The following is a 14227-nucleotide window of genomic DNA, read 5'->3' on the forward strand; positions in this document are numbered from 1 at the left end:
TGTATTGTACAGCCATCCACCTCTTACCAAAAAAGCAAAAGAACAACAAAAAAGACCAGAATGTGCAAAGCACTTGTTTGTTTTTAGGTCCACTAAAGAGTAAACACAACTGTGCCTCCTTATTTCTTATTGAATCTGCAAAAAGCCCCAGTGTAAATATGCACATGTAATTTATTTGTTTGTTTTTCCTACAGTTAGTTAAGTATTGTCAGAGCTGCATTCTGAGGCGGCCAAAAATTTGTGAGAACCCCGGCTCTAGAAAGTATTATCATTTTGTTTTCTACGTAGGGGTGGCTCCAAGCACCAGCAGGCTCGTGCCAAGGGCCGCAAGCCGTGGGGGGCGGCCTGCCGGTTGTTGTGAGGGTGGCATGCCTGCAGGAGGTCCACCAGTCCCGCAGCTTTGGCGGTAATTCAGTGGCAGGGATGCTGAAGGCGCGGCACTGGCGGACCTCCAGCAGGCATGCCGCCGAATCCGCGTGGCCAGCGGACCGCCCGCAGGCGTGCCATCGGAAGCCGCCTGACTGCCATGCTTGGGGCAGCAAAAACCATAGAGCCGCCCCTGGGTAGAGGGGCCTGCCGGAAAAGGGAAAGGTCTGAGGGGGAAGGGGAGGTTCAGAGTCAGTCTGCCCTGGCAGTGAGGTGGGCGGCACTAGGACCCTACGGCAGCAGTTGCTGCAGGGAGGCACCATGGAGCTGCAGGGAAGAGGGAGGGATGCTCTGCTCCTTCTGGGGCCAGGGACGTGCACGGGGCCAGCAAGGGGGGGGTTGGGGGACACTCGAGGGAGGCGCGGGGGGGGAGACCAGATGGGAGACCCGGCCCCCAACATTGGTGGAGCTGGGCCCCCGGGCACCATGTGGGTATATAACTTGCCGCCCATGGTGATGTTGGGACCATGGGAAGCTGGATCTGATCAAGCGCAGCCCAGGCAGCCGTTTGACACCCATCGACAGGATGAGATGAGGGTGGGGTGATGGTGCACGTGGGCTGGTATCGTACGTGCCCCCAGCTGCACTGGACAATCCCAGCTCCTTATAGGGACTCTTCAGAGCAGGTCCCTTTGCTCCTCCCCCGCCCAAGGGAGGAGGGAATCTCAAAGACTTCCAGAAAGAAGGATGCCCCAGAGGAAAGGTCACTGCTTCAGTCACTGCAGGGTGTGCGGTATCAATCTCCCGGGGGGGCACTGGTAGGGTGACCAGATGTCCTGATTTTATAGGGACAGTCCCGATACTTGGGGCTTTTTCTTATATAGGCTCCTATTACCCCCCACCCCGGGTCCCGATTTTTCACACTTGCTGTCTGGTCACCTTAGGCACTGGGGGGGGGAGAGAGAGTAGGAATGAGCGGGTCTCTCTCCAGCAGTGCTGGGAACTCTGGGTGGAGTCCCTGGATTGCATCGGCTGTGCAAGGAGTAGGACCCAGTCAGCCTCCGAGACAGAGCAATGGGGAAACAGGCTTGTTTCAGTTGAAGAAAATTGTTGATGCCCGTGACCCAGTGGGTGTGGGAGGGGCTCAGGGCTGGGGCAGGGGGTTGGGGTGTGGGGGTGAGGGCTGGCAATGAGGGGTTCAGGGTGTGGGAGGGGGCTCTGGGCTGGGGCAGGAGGTTGGGGTGCAAGAGGGGGTCAGGGCTCTGGGCTGGGGCTGAGGGCTGCAGGGGGCCTCAGGGCTGGGGCAGGAGGTTGGGGTCAAGGAGGGGTCAGAGCTATGGGCTGGGGGTGCAGGCTGTGGGTGGGGATGAGGGGTTTGGGGTTCAGGAGGGGGAGCTGGGTTTTAGGGGGCTGGGTAGGGGTTGGGATGCAGGGGGGTCAGGGCTCTGGGTGCAGGCTCTGGGGTACAGCTGGGGACGAGGGGTTTGGGGTGCAGGAAGGGGCTCTGGGTTTGGGGGCAGCTCAGGGCTGGGGCCAAGAGAGGGAAAATTGCTTTTGTAATGAGCCAGCCACTCCCAGTCCCTATTCAAGCCCAAATTGCTGGTGTTAAGTTTGCAAATGAAAAAGCAATTTTCCCTCTATTGGTATTGACACCTCCTCATCAATTATTGGGAGTGGACCACATCCAACCTGATTGAATTGGTTCCCCTCTTGGAAGGTAACTCCCTTCTCTTCAGGTGCCAATATATATTTATGCCTCTATCTGTAATTTTCACTCCATGCATCTGAAGAAGAGGGTTTTTTTACCCATGAAACCTTGTGCCCAAATAAATCCATTAGTCTTTAAGGTCCCACTGGGCTCCTTGTTGTATTACTGCGGGCCAGGGTTGTGTGTGATCTCTCTCTACAGGGAAGATGTGATGTGAACACTGGGAACTTCAAAGGACTGTAGCCAACCATGGTCCGGGCAAGAATTGAGTTTGGGACTAAGCAGGTCAAGGGGTTTGCCTGTGGGACCTCTAGGGGGAGGAGAATGCACATTTCCCAGTTCCACATAGGCAAAGCCCAGGCTTCCGAAGCTACGCCCCACCACGGAGAGGGGCGTTGTCTGCTGATCGCCTGATGCGGGAATCTGAGCAACAGCGGCTCAAGCAGGATTAAGGAACTTACTGATCTCTCCATGGGCTGCCTGGTCTGAGCTAAGGCTGTTACAAACTTGTAACTACAGAAACTCACCGTGTGGGGTGTCAGGGACTGACTCCTAGCAGAGGCCCGGGTGGTTGTTGCAATGGGGGTGATCTCTGCTAGGTGTATTTGTATGTGTGTTGGTTGTTTTAAATATCACATGTGCTGACTTTCATTTTTCTGGGTGGCTGCTCCACCCCAAAGATGTGGGGGTGGGGCTATGAGTTGCATGTGTGTGGGGGTAAGGGGGAAATGGACCTTCCCCTCTTGGGTACAGGACCAGCCCAATCCCCTGCACTATGGGGCTTGGCTGGACCCGGGACTTGCCCTAGGTGACCCTGGTGTGCTCGGGAGGTGGGGGGGCTCCTGCCCATGTGTCTTGTCCTTACCCAGCTCTCACTAAACAGGCCTGAATCGTCCCTGCGCCGGCCTGGGCAGAGGCCAGGTGGCTGCCCTGGGGGAGCTCTCCTGGGCGCGGGGGTCTCCCTCTGGCCTGGATGGAGGGACGGGGTGTGTGTTCTCTGCTCAGCCACGGACTGGACTCTACGCTGAGTTCACATAGCCTGGGTCCTGCTGGTTCTTCCTGGCCCTGAGCTCTCTGGCCTGGGGGCAAGGACCAATCATGGCAGCAGCACTGCGGCCCCCTCCTGCCCCTTGGTGGCTGGCTGGCCCCATTCTCCCCCAGGGCTGGGGCTGGGCTGGCTCTAACTTTTTTTCCACCCCAACCAAAAAAAAAAAAAAAAAAAAAAAAAAAGAGCACCGCCCAACCGTAACACCCCTCCCCGTGAACGCCACACCCCTGAACCCCCCACAAGCGCCGCGCCAGCCCCCAAGCGCCACGCCACCGAAACATGCCCCCTCCCTCTGAGCGCCGCCCAGCCCAAACAAAAAACAAACAAAAAAAAACCCTCCAGCGCCACCCAGCTGAACCAAAACCAAAACCCAAGTGCCGCCCTGCCGCAAGGTGCCACCCCCAAGCACGTGCTTGGTCGGCTGGTGCCTGGAGCCGGCCCTGGATGTGAAACAATTACAGACCTTGCAAAGGATCGGGCCCCGCTGAGAGGAGGGAGGCAGCTGGCTCCTCTCAGAGCGACAGGCGCAGAGCAGGGAGGCGGCACTGCCCACGGTCACACACATTGTGCCAACAAAAGCCCCCAAAGAGACACTTCTCCAAAGTGGAGCCAGGCTGAAGCCGTAGCAACCCCGGGTGCCTGTTTCGAGCCGGCATTCCCCTCAGGGGCGCTTGGTGCATTCAGGCCATGGGGCCCAGTGCTTGCCCCCTGCAGACACCCCACAGCACCCTGGGAACGTCACAGGTTTATTTTCACTTTGTAACAAAACATTTTAGAAAATTCATTTGAAGCAGCTCCCCTGAACCTGCAGCCCCTGCATGCCTCCAGCCAGCCCCTCCCCCATTTCCCACAAGCCTGCATTGAGTGCTGGCGTCCCCCTGCTTCTGGGCCCCGGCCCCACGCACAGCTGGGCAACTGCAGGGCAGGTTTTGGCTTGGCTGGGCCACAGGGCAGGGCCCAGGGGGTTGGGGCAGCAGATCGGGCAGAACCAGCCAGCAGAAGGGGAGAAAAAGGGGGATCAGGCACTGCCTGGGCACAGCCCCCATTCCCTGAGTTCCACCCCTGAGCAGGGCCCTACCCTGCAGGAAGCTCTGCCCCCATGTTGCTACGTGGGGCTGGAGAAACCGTGACTGCTGGCAGCAGCTTCACTCACACTCAGTACCCGGCCGGGTCCAGCCACCCCCATTCCTGGGCAGTGGCCATGCAAGAGTGCGGACTCCGGTCAGGGCCAGGCCAGGCCCATCCCCGCATGCGGGGCGTGGGAGGCACCGGATGCCGGTGCTGTCCTGGAGGCTGGGATGTCACTCAGCAGCATGCACCCGCTGGTGCAGCAGGAGGTTGGAGCTGCGGGTGAAGCCACGGCCGCACTGCGCGCAGCGGAAGGGGCGCTCCCCGGCATGGGCGCGCTGGTGGCGGAGCAGGGCCGAGTGGTGGCGGAAGCAGCGCCCGCAGCGGGGGCACGCGTGGGGTTTCTCGCCCGTGTGCCGCCGGCGGTGCTCCACCAGACTGGCCAGCTGGGCAAAGCGCCGCCCGCACTCAGCGCAGGGGTGGGGCCGGGCGGCCGTGTGGCCCCGCTGGTGCCGCAGGAGGTTGGTGCGGTCGGCGAAGGCCTGGCCGCAGTCAGGGCAGGTGTGGGGGCGCTGGCCAGCGTGGGCACTGCGCTGGTGCTGGCGCAGGTAGGAGCTCTGCGTGTAGCTGCGCCCGCACTCCTCACAGCGGTGGGGCCGCTCGCCCGTGTGCACCAGCTGGTGCCGCAGCAACGTGGCGCTCAGGGCAAAGGCTTTGCCGCAGACCGGGCAGGGGAAGGGGCGCTCGCCCGTGTGCGCCAGCCGGTGCCGGAGCAGGTGGGCGCGGTGGCGGAAGCGGCGGGGGCAGTCGGGGCAGGCGTGGGGCTGCTCGACACGGTGCGTCCGCAAGTGCTGCGCCAGCGTGCAGCGCAGCCCGAAGCTCCTGCCGCAATGAGCGCAGGCGTGGGGGCGCGGGCCGGCGTGGGTGCCCTGCTGGTGCTGCGCCAGGTGGGCGCTCTGCCGGAAGCTCTGCCCGCACTCCCCGCAGCGGTAGGGGCGCTCGCCGGTGTGCACGCGCTGGTGCACCAGCAGCGCCGAGCTGCCGGCAAAGGCCTTGCCGCACGCCAGGCAGGGGAAGGGGCGCTCGCCCGTGTGCCCCCGTTGGTGCGCGGCCAGCGCCGCGCCGTCGCAAAAGCCTTTGCTGCAGGTGGTGCAGACATAAGGCCTCTCGCTCGCATGCAGCAGCTGGTGCCTGGTCAGCGTGGCGCTCTGCCGGAAGCTCTTCCCACACTCGCCGGATTTAAAGGGCCACCTGACGGTGGGGTCTCTGTGCTGCGCCGGCTCTGCATCGGCGCTATCTCCCGGCACCGCCTCCTCCACCGTGGCGCCGCCTCCTGGCACTGCCTCCTCTGCCCCCGCAGCAGGGTCTTTGTGCCACGCTCCTCCCACCAGCTCCACATCAGTGCTGGTGCTGCCCCTTCCCGGTGCAGCATCCTCTGCCCCGGCCACGCTCGCCAGCCTCTCACCTGCAGGAACAAACGGGCAATCAGGCCTGAGCCACCCCCACAGGAAGACAGGGCCCCAACTACGGCAGTCGGAGCCCCAGGCATCGCCATGTGGCCCCGCCCCTCCCTGGAGGGGGTTTCCGAGCTGGGATTGAAGGGGGCGGTCCCACCTCTTGCAGCTTTTTCAGGCTGCTGCTGACTCAGGCAGGCATCAGCACCACCCCGCTCACGTTCACAGGCCTTTCTTCGCCTCTGTGCGGGCTGGAAATATTATTGGCTTTTTCAGTGAGAGCCAAGACCTGGCTCTCATATGGTTCTGGGGGCCCTGGCACAGGTGGTTGGATGGGTGCCAGGTGCACACAGACCATGGAGAGGGTGGCGACAGCCTCGGAGAGGAGCTGGGCCAGGAGGGCTTGCAGGGGTGGCTGTGGGGGTCCCAGCTGCCCCCACCCCTCTCAGCTGGGCTTATTTATCCCCCACCTGTTTGGGGGCTCGGCCAGCTCTCGTCGTCCGCGCCTTTGCTGAGATCTGGGACTTGCAGCTCTTCCCCTCGCTCCATCCGGTATTGGGACTGGGACCCTGCTGGGAGAGAACAGAGCAGGTGGGATCCAGGCAAACACCCAGCTCAGCGTTCATCTGCCACTCGGGGCTGGCACAGACGGGACAGCCAGGAAACGCCCGTGGAAACACAGGAGGGTCAATTCAGACACAAACAATCAGAGTGGAGAGGAGGGGCCATAGTGCCAGCGTGGCCCCACAGCCGCTCACTAACACAGGGGTAGAAAAGCCCCTTGAACCAAACTGGCTCAGTGCAGTGCCAGGACTGAGCCTCTGAACGGGACGGGTGGGAAACAGCTGGCCTGGCTACGGCCACCCAGTGTGGTGAACACCAACTCTGTGCAAAGGAGCAAGCCAGGGAAACGCCAGTTACCTCAGCCCACGTACCGTGAGCCAACGGCCCCACCGGGGACCCCACTGCATGGGGCAGAGCCAGCGATCCCCGCGGTCACAAGGGGGTGGCAGAGACGCCTGCACTTTCCAGAGCAGACTGTGTACTCAGGCCCTGCAGGTCCTTCCCGAAAGAGCCCCCAACCAGCCCCAGAGCACAGGGCCTGGCCACCAGAGCTCTATGGGGAATAGTTGTGTGGTCTTCTGAGCCACAGAGCCCTGAGCGTGCTCCTGCTGGAAACATATGACAGCATCACCCCACTGGATTCGACCTAGCACCTCACGCTAATGAGGAAACCCCCCTTACTCCACAGAACGCCCAGGGACCCTGCTCTGCCACCCCTGCCGCTGGGACAGCACCCCAACTCCTTGGCACAAGGAGCGTCCTCGTTCTGTGCTCATGCAGGGCCCAGCGCCGTGAGGCCTGATCTCCAAACGGCTCTGAGTGCTACTGCCGGCCAAAGAGCCATCGCAAAGCAGCACCTCTCCTGACTCCCCCTCATCATAGGATTGGAAGGGACCTCGAGAGGTCATCGAGTCCAGTCCCCTGCACTCGTGGCAGGACTAAGCATTATCCCCGACAGGTGTTTCTCTAACCCGCTCCTAGAAATCTCCAGTGATGGAGATTCCACAGCCTCCCTAGGCAATTTATTCCAGCGCTCAACCACCCTGACAGGAAGTTTTTCCTAATGTCCAACCTAAACTGCCTTTGCTGCAATTTAAGCCCATTGCTTCTTTATCCTCAGAGATTAAAGAGAACAATTTACCTCCCTCCTCAGGGTAAGAACCTTTTTATGTACTGTTAGCATGTCCCCTCTCCGTCTTTTCTTCTCCAGACTAAACAAACCCAGTTTTTTCAATCTTCCCTCATAAGTCATGATTTTTAGACCTTTAATCATTTTTGTTGCTCTTCTCTGGATTTTTTCCAATTTGTCCACCTCTTTCCTGAAATGTGGCGCCCAGAGCTGAACACAGTATCCAGTTGAGGGCATATCAATGTGGCGTAAAGCGGCAGAATTACGTCTCGTGTCTTGCTTACACCACTCTGGCTAATACATCCCGGAATAATGTTCGATTTTTTGGCAACAGTATAACACTATTGACTCATAATTAGCTTGTGATCCACTCTGCCCCCCAGACCACTTTCCACAGTTCTCCTTTCTAGGCAGTCATTTCCCAGTTTGTACGTTGTTCAACTCATTGTTCCTTCCTATGTGGAGTACTTGGCTTTTGTCCCTACTGAATTTCATCCTGTTTACTTCAGACCATTTCTCCAGTTTGGCCAGATCATTCTGAATTCTAATTCTATCCTCCAAAGCACTTGCAACCCCTCCCAGCTTGGTATCATCCACAAACTTTATAAGTGTGCTCTCTGCCCCATTATCTGAATCATTGAAGATATTGAACAGAACTGGACAGAACCCTAACCCAGAACTGATCCCTGTGGGACCCCCACTCGTTATGCCCTTCCAGCATGACTGTGAACCACTGATAACTACTCTCTGGGAAAGATTTTCCAACCAGTTCTGCACCCACCTTATGGTAGCTCAGGGTGGATAATCAATTATTTAAAAAAAATCAGATTTTTTTTATTTAAATCAGATTTTTTTGATAAAATGCTTTTTGAGGAAAAATCCTACCTAATGATAGTTTTAATTAAGATATATTATAGCGCAAAGATATCTCATCATGGAACAGGGATTATAAATTCTAATCCTATAGTATGAGACAATATATTCATGTCATGTTTAAGAAAAGTTTTGTAAATGAGTTCCAGTAGTTCATGGATTAGGGATCCAATCTTATGGGGTTCCAGGGGCTTCTGTATAGATTATTTAGGTTAATCTTGCTATCTACCCCCTGGGACTCAGTGCTCAGTCTAGAAGATACCATCAGAGACCCTTAGTTTTGCAGTTCTCAAAATTTGGATTTGTCTCTCCAGAGATAACATGCTTGAATAGATCTGGACAAGGAGAAGAAGTCTGGAGATAAACGTGAGAAGGGAGGGACAGGCAATAGAAACAAAAGTGAAACTGTTTGAGCAGCATATTCCAGAAGTCTTGAGGTCTTTCTGAGTGGAGCCTTCATTGATTTGAGATCTACCATTCCATTCTCTCACTTGAAGGGAAAACCTATAATGGCAGCAGGCCATAAAAGAGACCCAGTTTGGGAATATTTTAGTGAAGTTCCTCTACCTGTGGGTAGGACAGACATGCGTGCAAAATGCAAACAGTGCAACAAAGACATGCAAGGCCTGGTTGAGCAAATGAAACATCATGAGAAGTGTTCCCTCTCAGGAGGAAGCTGCCTTGAAGATGATGAAAGCAACATGACTGAACATGCAGGATCTTGAGGTTGGTAAACTTTTTTATTTCATACTTCTTTCTTAAGGACTGCCTGTCTTCCTTCTGGACTATACTTGAATTCTCATGTTTGAGCAAAAAATATAGTTGTTATTTTCTGGTACTATCATTTTAGATGCAGTTGTGATAAAAAATAAATAGCTGAAATAGGCAGATCTTCCTTTTACAGATCTTCCTTCACCTTTAAAGTAGTACTGAGTGTCAGTGAATGCAATGAGTAATACTAAATGAGCAGTACGGTAATAATGAAATAACTGCATTGCCTTATTTCATTTAGGAGAATCCATCCTCAACATACAGGATTCTGAAGACTATCCACCTTCAAGATCACCATCATTTTCTATAGTTTCAGAGTTATCTGCCAATGATAGTGTTTCAGTCACATCATGTAGGTTACATAGCCACAGTAGATCACCTGTAGCAAAAAGAAAAAAAACCCTCCATTACCCAGAAACAACCATAGATAAGTTTGTGATAAGAACCAGCAGATTACAAGAAGAGGTAATTGATGAAAAAAATGCCCGGTTTGTTTATGCAACAGACTCTCCTTTCCGTATGATTGAGAACCGACACTTCATTAACATGGTTCAGTCATTAAGACCAGGATACAGTCCACCCAACAGAGCAGATGTCGCAGGCAAATTGCTCGATAAAATGTATGAAAGAGAAATTGAGCAGTGTGCAAGAGATCTAGGGGGTGAAATTGTTAACCTGAATCTTGATGGGTGGAGCAATATCCACAATGATCCTGTTATATGATCTTGTGTGACAACAGAAGAAAGGAATGTCTTCCTTACAGAAACAATGGATACATCAGGAAATGCACACACAGCAGAATATGTACAAGAAGTAGCAGTAAAAGCTATAACAAACTGTGAAAAAAAATTCAAATGTCTAGAAGCAGTTTGGTCACAGACAATGCTGCTAATGTATCCAAGGTGAGAAGAAATTATTTAGAAGAGAGTCCCAAATTAATAACATATGTTTGCAGTGCTCATTTGATGCACCTCCTAGCCAAAGACTTCATTGTTCCAGAAATAAAGGCTAATGTTGAAATTCCAAAATACTTCCCTAACAACCACTTTGCAGCAGCTGCTCTGAAAAAAGTGGGAGGAGCCGAGCTAACTCTCCCACAAGACATGGGATGGAACTCAGTAGTGGACTGTTTTGAGCACTATATCAAGAACTGGCCTAATCAGATGACAGTTTGTGAACAAAATCATGAAAAACTAGATGGCACCGTCACAGCCAAAGTTTGGAAGGAACTGAGTGAGACCTTAAAAAGAGAAATATGCAATGACAGACTTAAATTACAAGCATTAAAAAACCCCAGATGGACAAGGCACTATCTCCAGCTCATTTTCTTACAAATATTCTCAATACTCAGTACCAGGCTCAAACCTTAACTGCTGAAGAAGAGGAGTTGGCTATGACATGGACATGCAGCAATCATCCCTTCATAATGCCAACTAGAATAAACTTCAGAGCTAAGGGGGAACCATTCAAGAAATACATGTTTGCTGATCTTTTCAAGAAAGTCACACCAGTGAACCAGTGGAAGTCACTTAAGTACTTGGATTCGGAGACTGCTGAAGTAATAATCTCACTTTTAACAGCAGTAGCTTCTTCTTCTTCTGTCAGTGTAGAAAGACTATTTTCTTCATTTGAACTGATTCATTCCAAACTGAGAAATTGTTTGGAACCTGACAAAGCAGGAAAGCTTATTTTTCTTTTCCAGAATATGAAAAAGCAGGTTAAGACGACTGAGTTAGCTGCAGAAGCCAGTATTTTAAGTTTTCATGTTGACCTGGTGGACAGTCGATTTAATTTTTGTTGGTTTTAATTTTTTTTTAATATTTTCATTTAACTATTTTAGTGGGAAACAATTTTAACAAAAACAAACCTGATTTTAAAAAACTTGAATGTTTAACTACATTTAAAAATTCATATGCTTGTTTTGTTAAAATATTATGTTTGCGGTTGAAGAGAAAAATCCAGAATACATAACATTGTTGTTTTAGTTAAATACAACAATTTAAATGTCTGTCTGGTGATGTTTTCCTCCTAATATAGCATAGCAAGAAATTCCTCCAAATATTAATGATTAATTTGTTGAACTGGAGATAGTTCACATTCCAATGACTTCATAACTATCTGCTTCAATTACCTTTGGTAAACAAAATTCATTTTCTGATATAACTGTAAAACTAATCTGAAAAGTTTTCAAAATAAATCACTGTTTAAAAATGTATAGTGTGTACCTTCTAAAAATGAAACCTACATCTATCTCCGAGTTGTGAAGAATATGTATTTAGGTTATAACAACCAACAAGAATGCACTTTTATGTAGAAATCTATGATTTAAATCACTAGTCAAGAAGACTTGATTTAAACCATGAATTAAATCATGATTTAAATCAATTTGATATAAATCAAATCCAACCTGTCCCCCCATAGAGCCCTGCACAGAGAACACCCAAACCCGCACACACACCCCTGCACAGACACCCATCCCTCCCCCACAGAGCCCTGCACAGAGAGCACCCAACCCCCCACCATACACACACCCTGCACAGACACCCATCCCTCCCACACAGAGCCCTGCACAGAGAGCACCCAACCCCCCATCATACACACCCCTGCACAGACACCGATCCCCCCCCCAGACAGAGCAGCCATACACACCCTGCACAGACACGGACCCCCCCCAGAGCCCTGCACAGAGAGCACCTAACCCCCCCACCCTACACACCCCCTGCACAGACACCGATCCCCCCTCCCCCACAGAGCAGCCATTCACCCCCTGCACAGACCCAGCTCACACACTCCCCCCGAGCCCTGCACAGACACAGGACACCCCCTCCCACACCAGCGCACCGTACCAGCTGTCCCGGAGCTGGCTGGGGGCGGGGCCGATCCCGCGGGCTGGAGTGCAGCGAGCTGACCGACGGGGGGACGGACCCGGCTGGCTGCAGCGAGCCGCTCTGCAGGGGGCTGGGGGCCGCTGGGCTGCGCGCCCCGCCCCGCTTCCGGCCCCCCCGCGCTCAGCCCGGCCCCCGCAGGACCCGCCTTTACCGAGCTCCGGCCGCAGCCCGCGCCCTCCACCCCGCTCGGCTCCAGCCTGGCCTCGGCTGTTTACCAGGGGCCTCGCCCGCGGGCCGCGGCGCTGCAGCGCGGGGACCCCTAGCGGCCGCCGGGGGCAGGGCCGGGGCAGGGCTGGGGCCTCTCCCCGCGGGACTGGCTGCGCTCACGCGGGTCCTGCCCCCCCCCCCCCTCATCGTCTGGCCAGGCCCAGCGCCTATGGAAAGTCGCTGCTAGATACAGATCTCAGGGCAAGAGCCCGTGTTCAGAAAGGTCACCAGCGTCCAGGACTGGCCTGCACTGCAAAGCCAGCGGCCTCATTAGCGGCCTGTTGATGCCAATACTCCACTACAGAGCAGCGTGTGCCCGGTGGGACGTGACAAACTGCCACCCCATGTAGCATCATAGACCATTAGGGCTGGAGGAGACCTCAGGAGGTCATCATCTAGTCCTAGGTCTCAGGGCCCTCCTGCCTTTTGGATAGAGCCTGAGCCCTTTGCAGAGGCACCCAAGGGAATTAAATTATCTGGGCAAGATCACTCCCTTAGGGACCTTTGAAAAGCCGAGCTTGGAAGACTTTCGGGGTTGTGAAAAATGCCTGTATATTTAGGTTGTAAATCCTCGACCCTGTGTTCAAATCACTCCATGTTTCCCAGGAAAATTCCAGCCTAGATCCAGTCTTGAGGCTGAGCTGATTTTTTTTTTTTGTTTCCAGCCCTACGTTTCTATGATTCTACGTAGCTTTATAATGTTTCTGAAGTAATATGATAAAACAGCCGTATGGTGGGCTAACATCAGATGCATATCTGGGGGCTGTTGTACTAATGGCTTAATAGCTTGTCCGTGGTCAGTATCTAGACACACCCACACATATATAAACACTGTTCTCCCAAGAGCAGGAATATTTACATTTACAGGAGATAATATATATGGAGATATACCTATCTCATGAAACTGGAAGGGACCCTGAAGGGTCATCGAGTCCAGCCCCCTGCCTTCACTAGCAAGACCAAGTACTGATTTTTGCCCCAGATCCATCAGTGACCCTCAAGGATTGAATTTACAACCCTGGGTTTAGCAGGCCAAGGCTAGCTTTGTTCACCTGACCAAACCCCAGCCCAAGATCTGGTCTCATTCATTCAAAGTCCAGTGGAAGTATCTGCGGGACACAGGCGTCTCCTTTCTGGCTTTTCCAAAATTGCTGACTCATGTTGCTGGCAGCTGCTGCTACATTCCGTTCCACTCCACTTCACAGATACAGACTAACAGGGCGGCTACTCTGAATCCACTTCAGTGGAACGTGACCACATCTCTGCACAGCCCAGCGAGCTGGGTCTTTAGGCGCTTGGGGATTTTTAGGGAGAGTAAGGGGGCTAATTAAATGGAAGATCATGAATTTACTGATAGCCAGTCTGGATGTGTGCATTGGTAAGGGGAGCAGTGAATGAAAAGAGGAATCCCCAGGCTTAGCACACTAACCCCAGACTGGTCCATCTGGAATTCCAGGAGTGGAAGAAGCTGTGAAAGGGGAGAAATTCTGGGTCCCAGTCTCTGCAGCTGATTGCAACCGACTATGCTGACTCGGCCTCAGAGGAGCCCAGGACTCACTCCCCAGGGCCTCACAGAAAGATTGGGGAGAAACAGCAATTGGAGCAGCCCCTGAAAGGCAATGGAAACCCAGAGAGGTCAGGAGAAGCATTCAGTGAAGGGAGACTACAAGAGGATCTGGAACGGCAAAGACCCAGAGACAGGCCTGTGTGAGGCTGACCCATTATGAAGCTACAGCAATCGCTTGGAAGGTCAATTTGCAGCTGAATTCGGATTTCATTGTTAGCCTGATTTACTCTCCCTTTCAGGGCCGTCCTTAGGGTTTATGGTGCCCCTATGCCCAAGGTTCGCATGTGTATTTTAGATAAGGGGGGGTCTTTTGAAGGATGTATTTAAAAAACAATATGGCTGTAAATCCAAGCATTAAAGGCTAAAGATGAATACTCAGATTGCACATCTAAAAATCTATGCAAGGATTTTTTAGAGAAGTGATTTTATTTGGGGGGGGGGTGCTCCATCTCTGCCCCAAGGCCCCACCCTTGCTCCACCTCTTCCCATCCCAGCCCCCAGTGCCCTGCCTTCACTCCACCTCTTTTCTTTGTAGTTTTTCACTGTAAGAATCAATGCTTGCTTATAAAGGGCTGTGGAGTAAC

At 53.3% G+C, this 14227-nt stretch overlaps 1 protein-coding gene across 1 annotated transcript; it reads right to left on the reverse strand.

The window, feature by feature from the left end:
* Nucleotides 1-4140: 4140 nt before the first annotated feature.
* On the reverse strand, nucleotides 4141-12120 carry LOC123345613 (zinc finger protein 501-like). Its single transcript, XM_044982601.1, has 3 exons — nucleotides 12021-12120; nucleotides 6115-6216; nucleotides 4141-5655 (listed from the first exon to the last, which is right to left on the reverse strand). Exons 2-3 carry the CDS (start codon nucleotides 6191-6193, stop codon nucleotides 4424-4426), a joined length of 1311 nt encoding a protein of 436 aa, XP_044838536.1. The 5' UTR covers nucleotides 6194-6216; nucleotides 12021-12120; the 3' UTR covers nucleotides 4141-4423.
* Nucleotides 12121-14227: the final 2107 nt, after the last annotated feature.

The sequence above is a fragment of the Mauremys mutica genome, chromosome 12 (assembly GCF_020497125.1).
Source record: "Mauremys mutica isolate MM-2020 ecotype Southern chromosome 12, ASM2049712v1, whole genome shotgun sequence".
NCBI classification, from domain to species: domain Eukaryota; kingdom Metazoa; phylum Chordata; order Testudines; family Geoemydidae; genus Mauremys; species Mauremys mutica.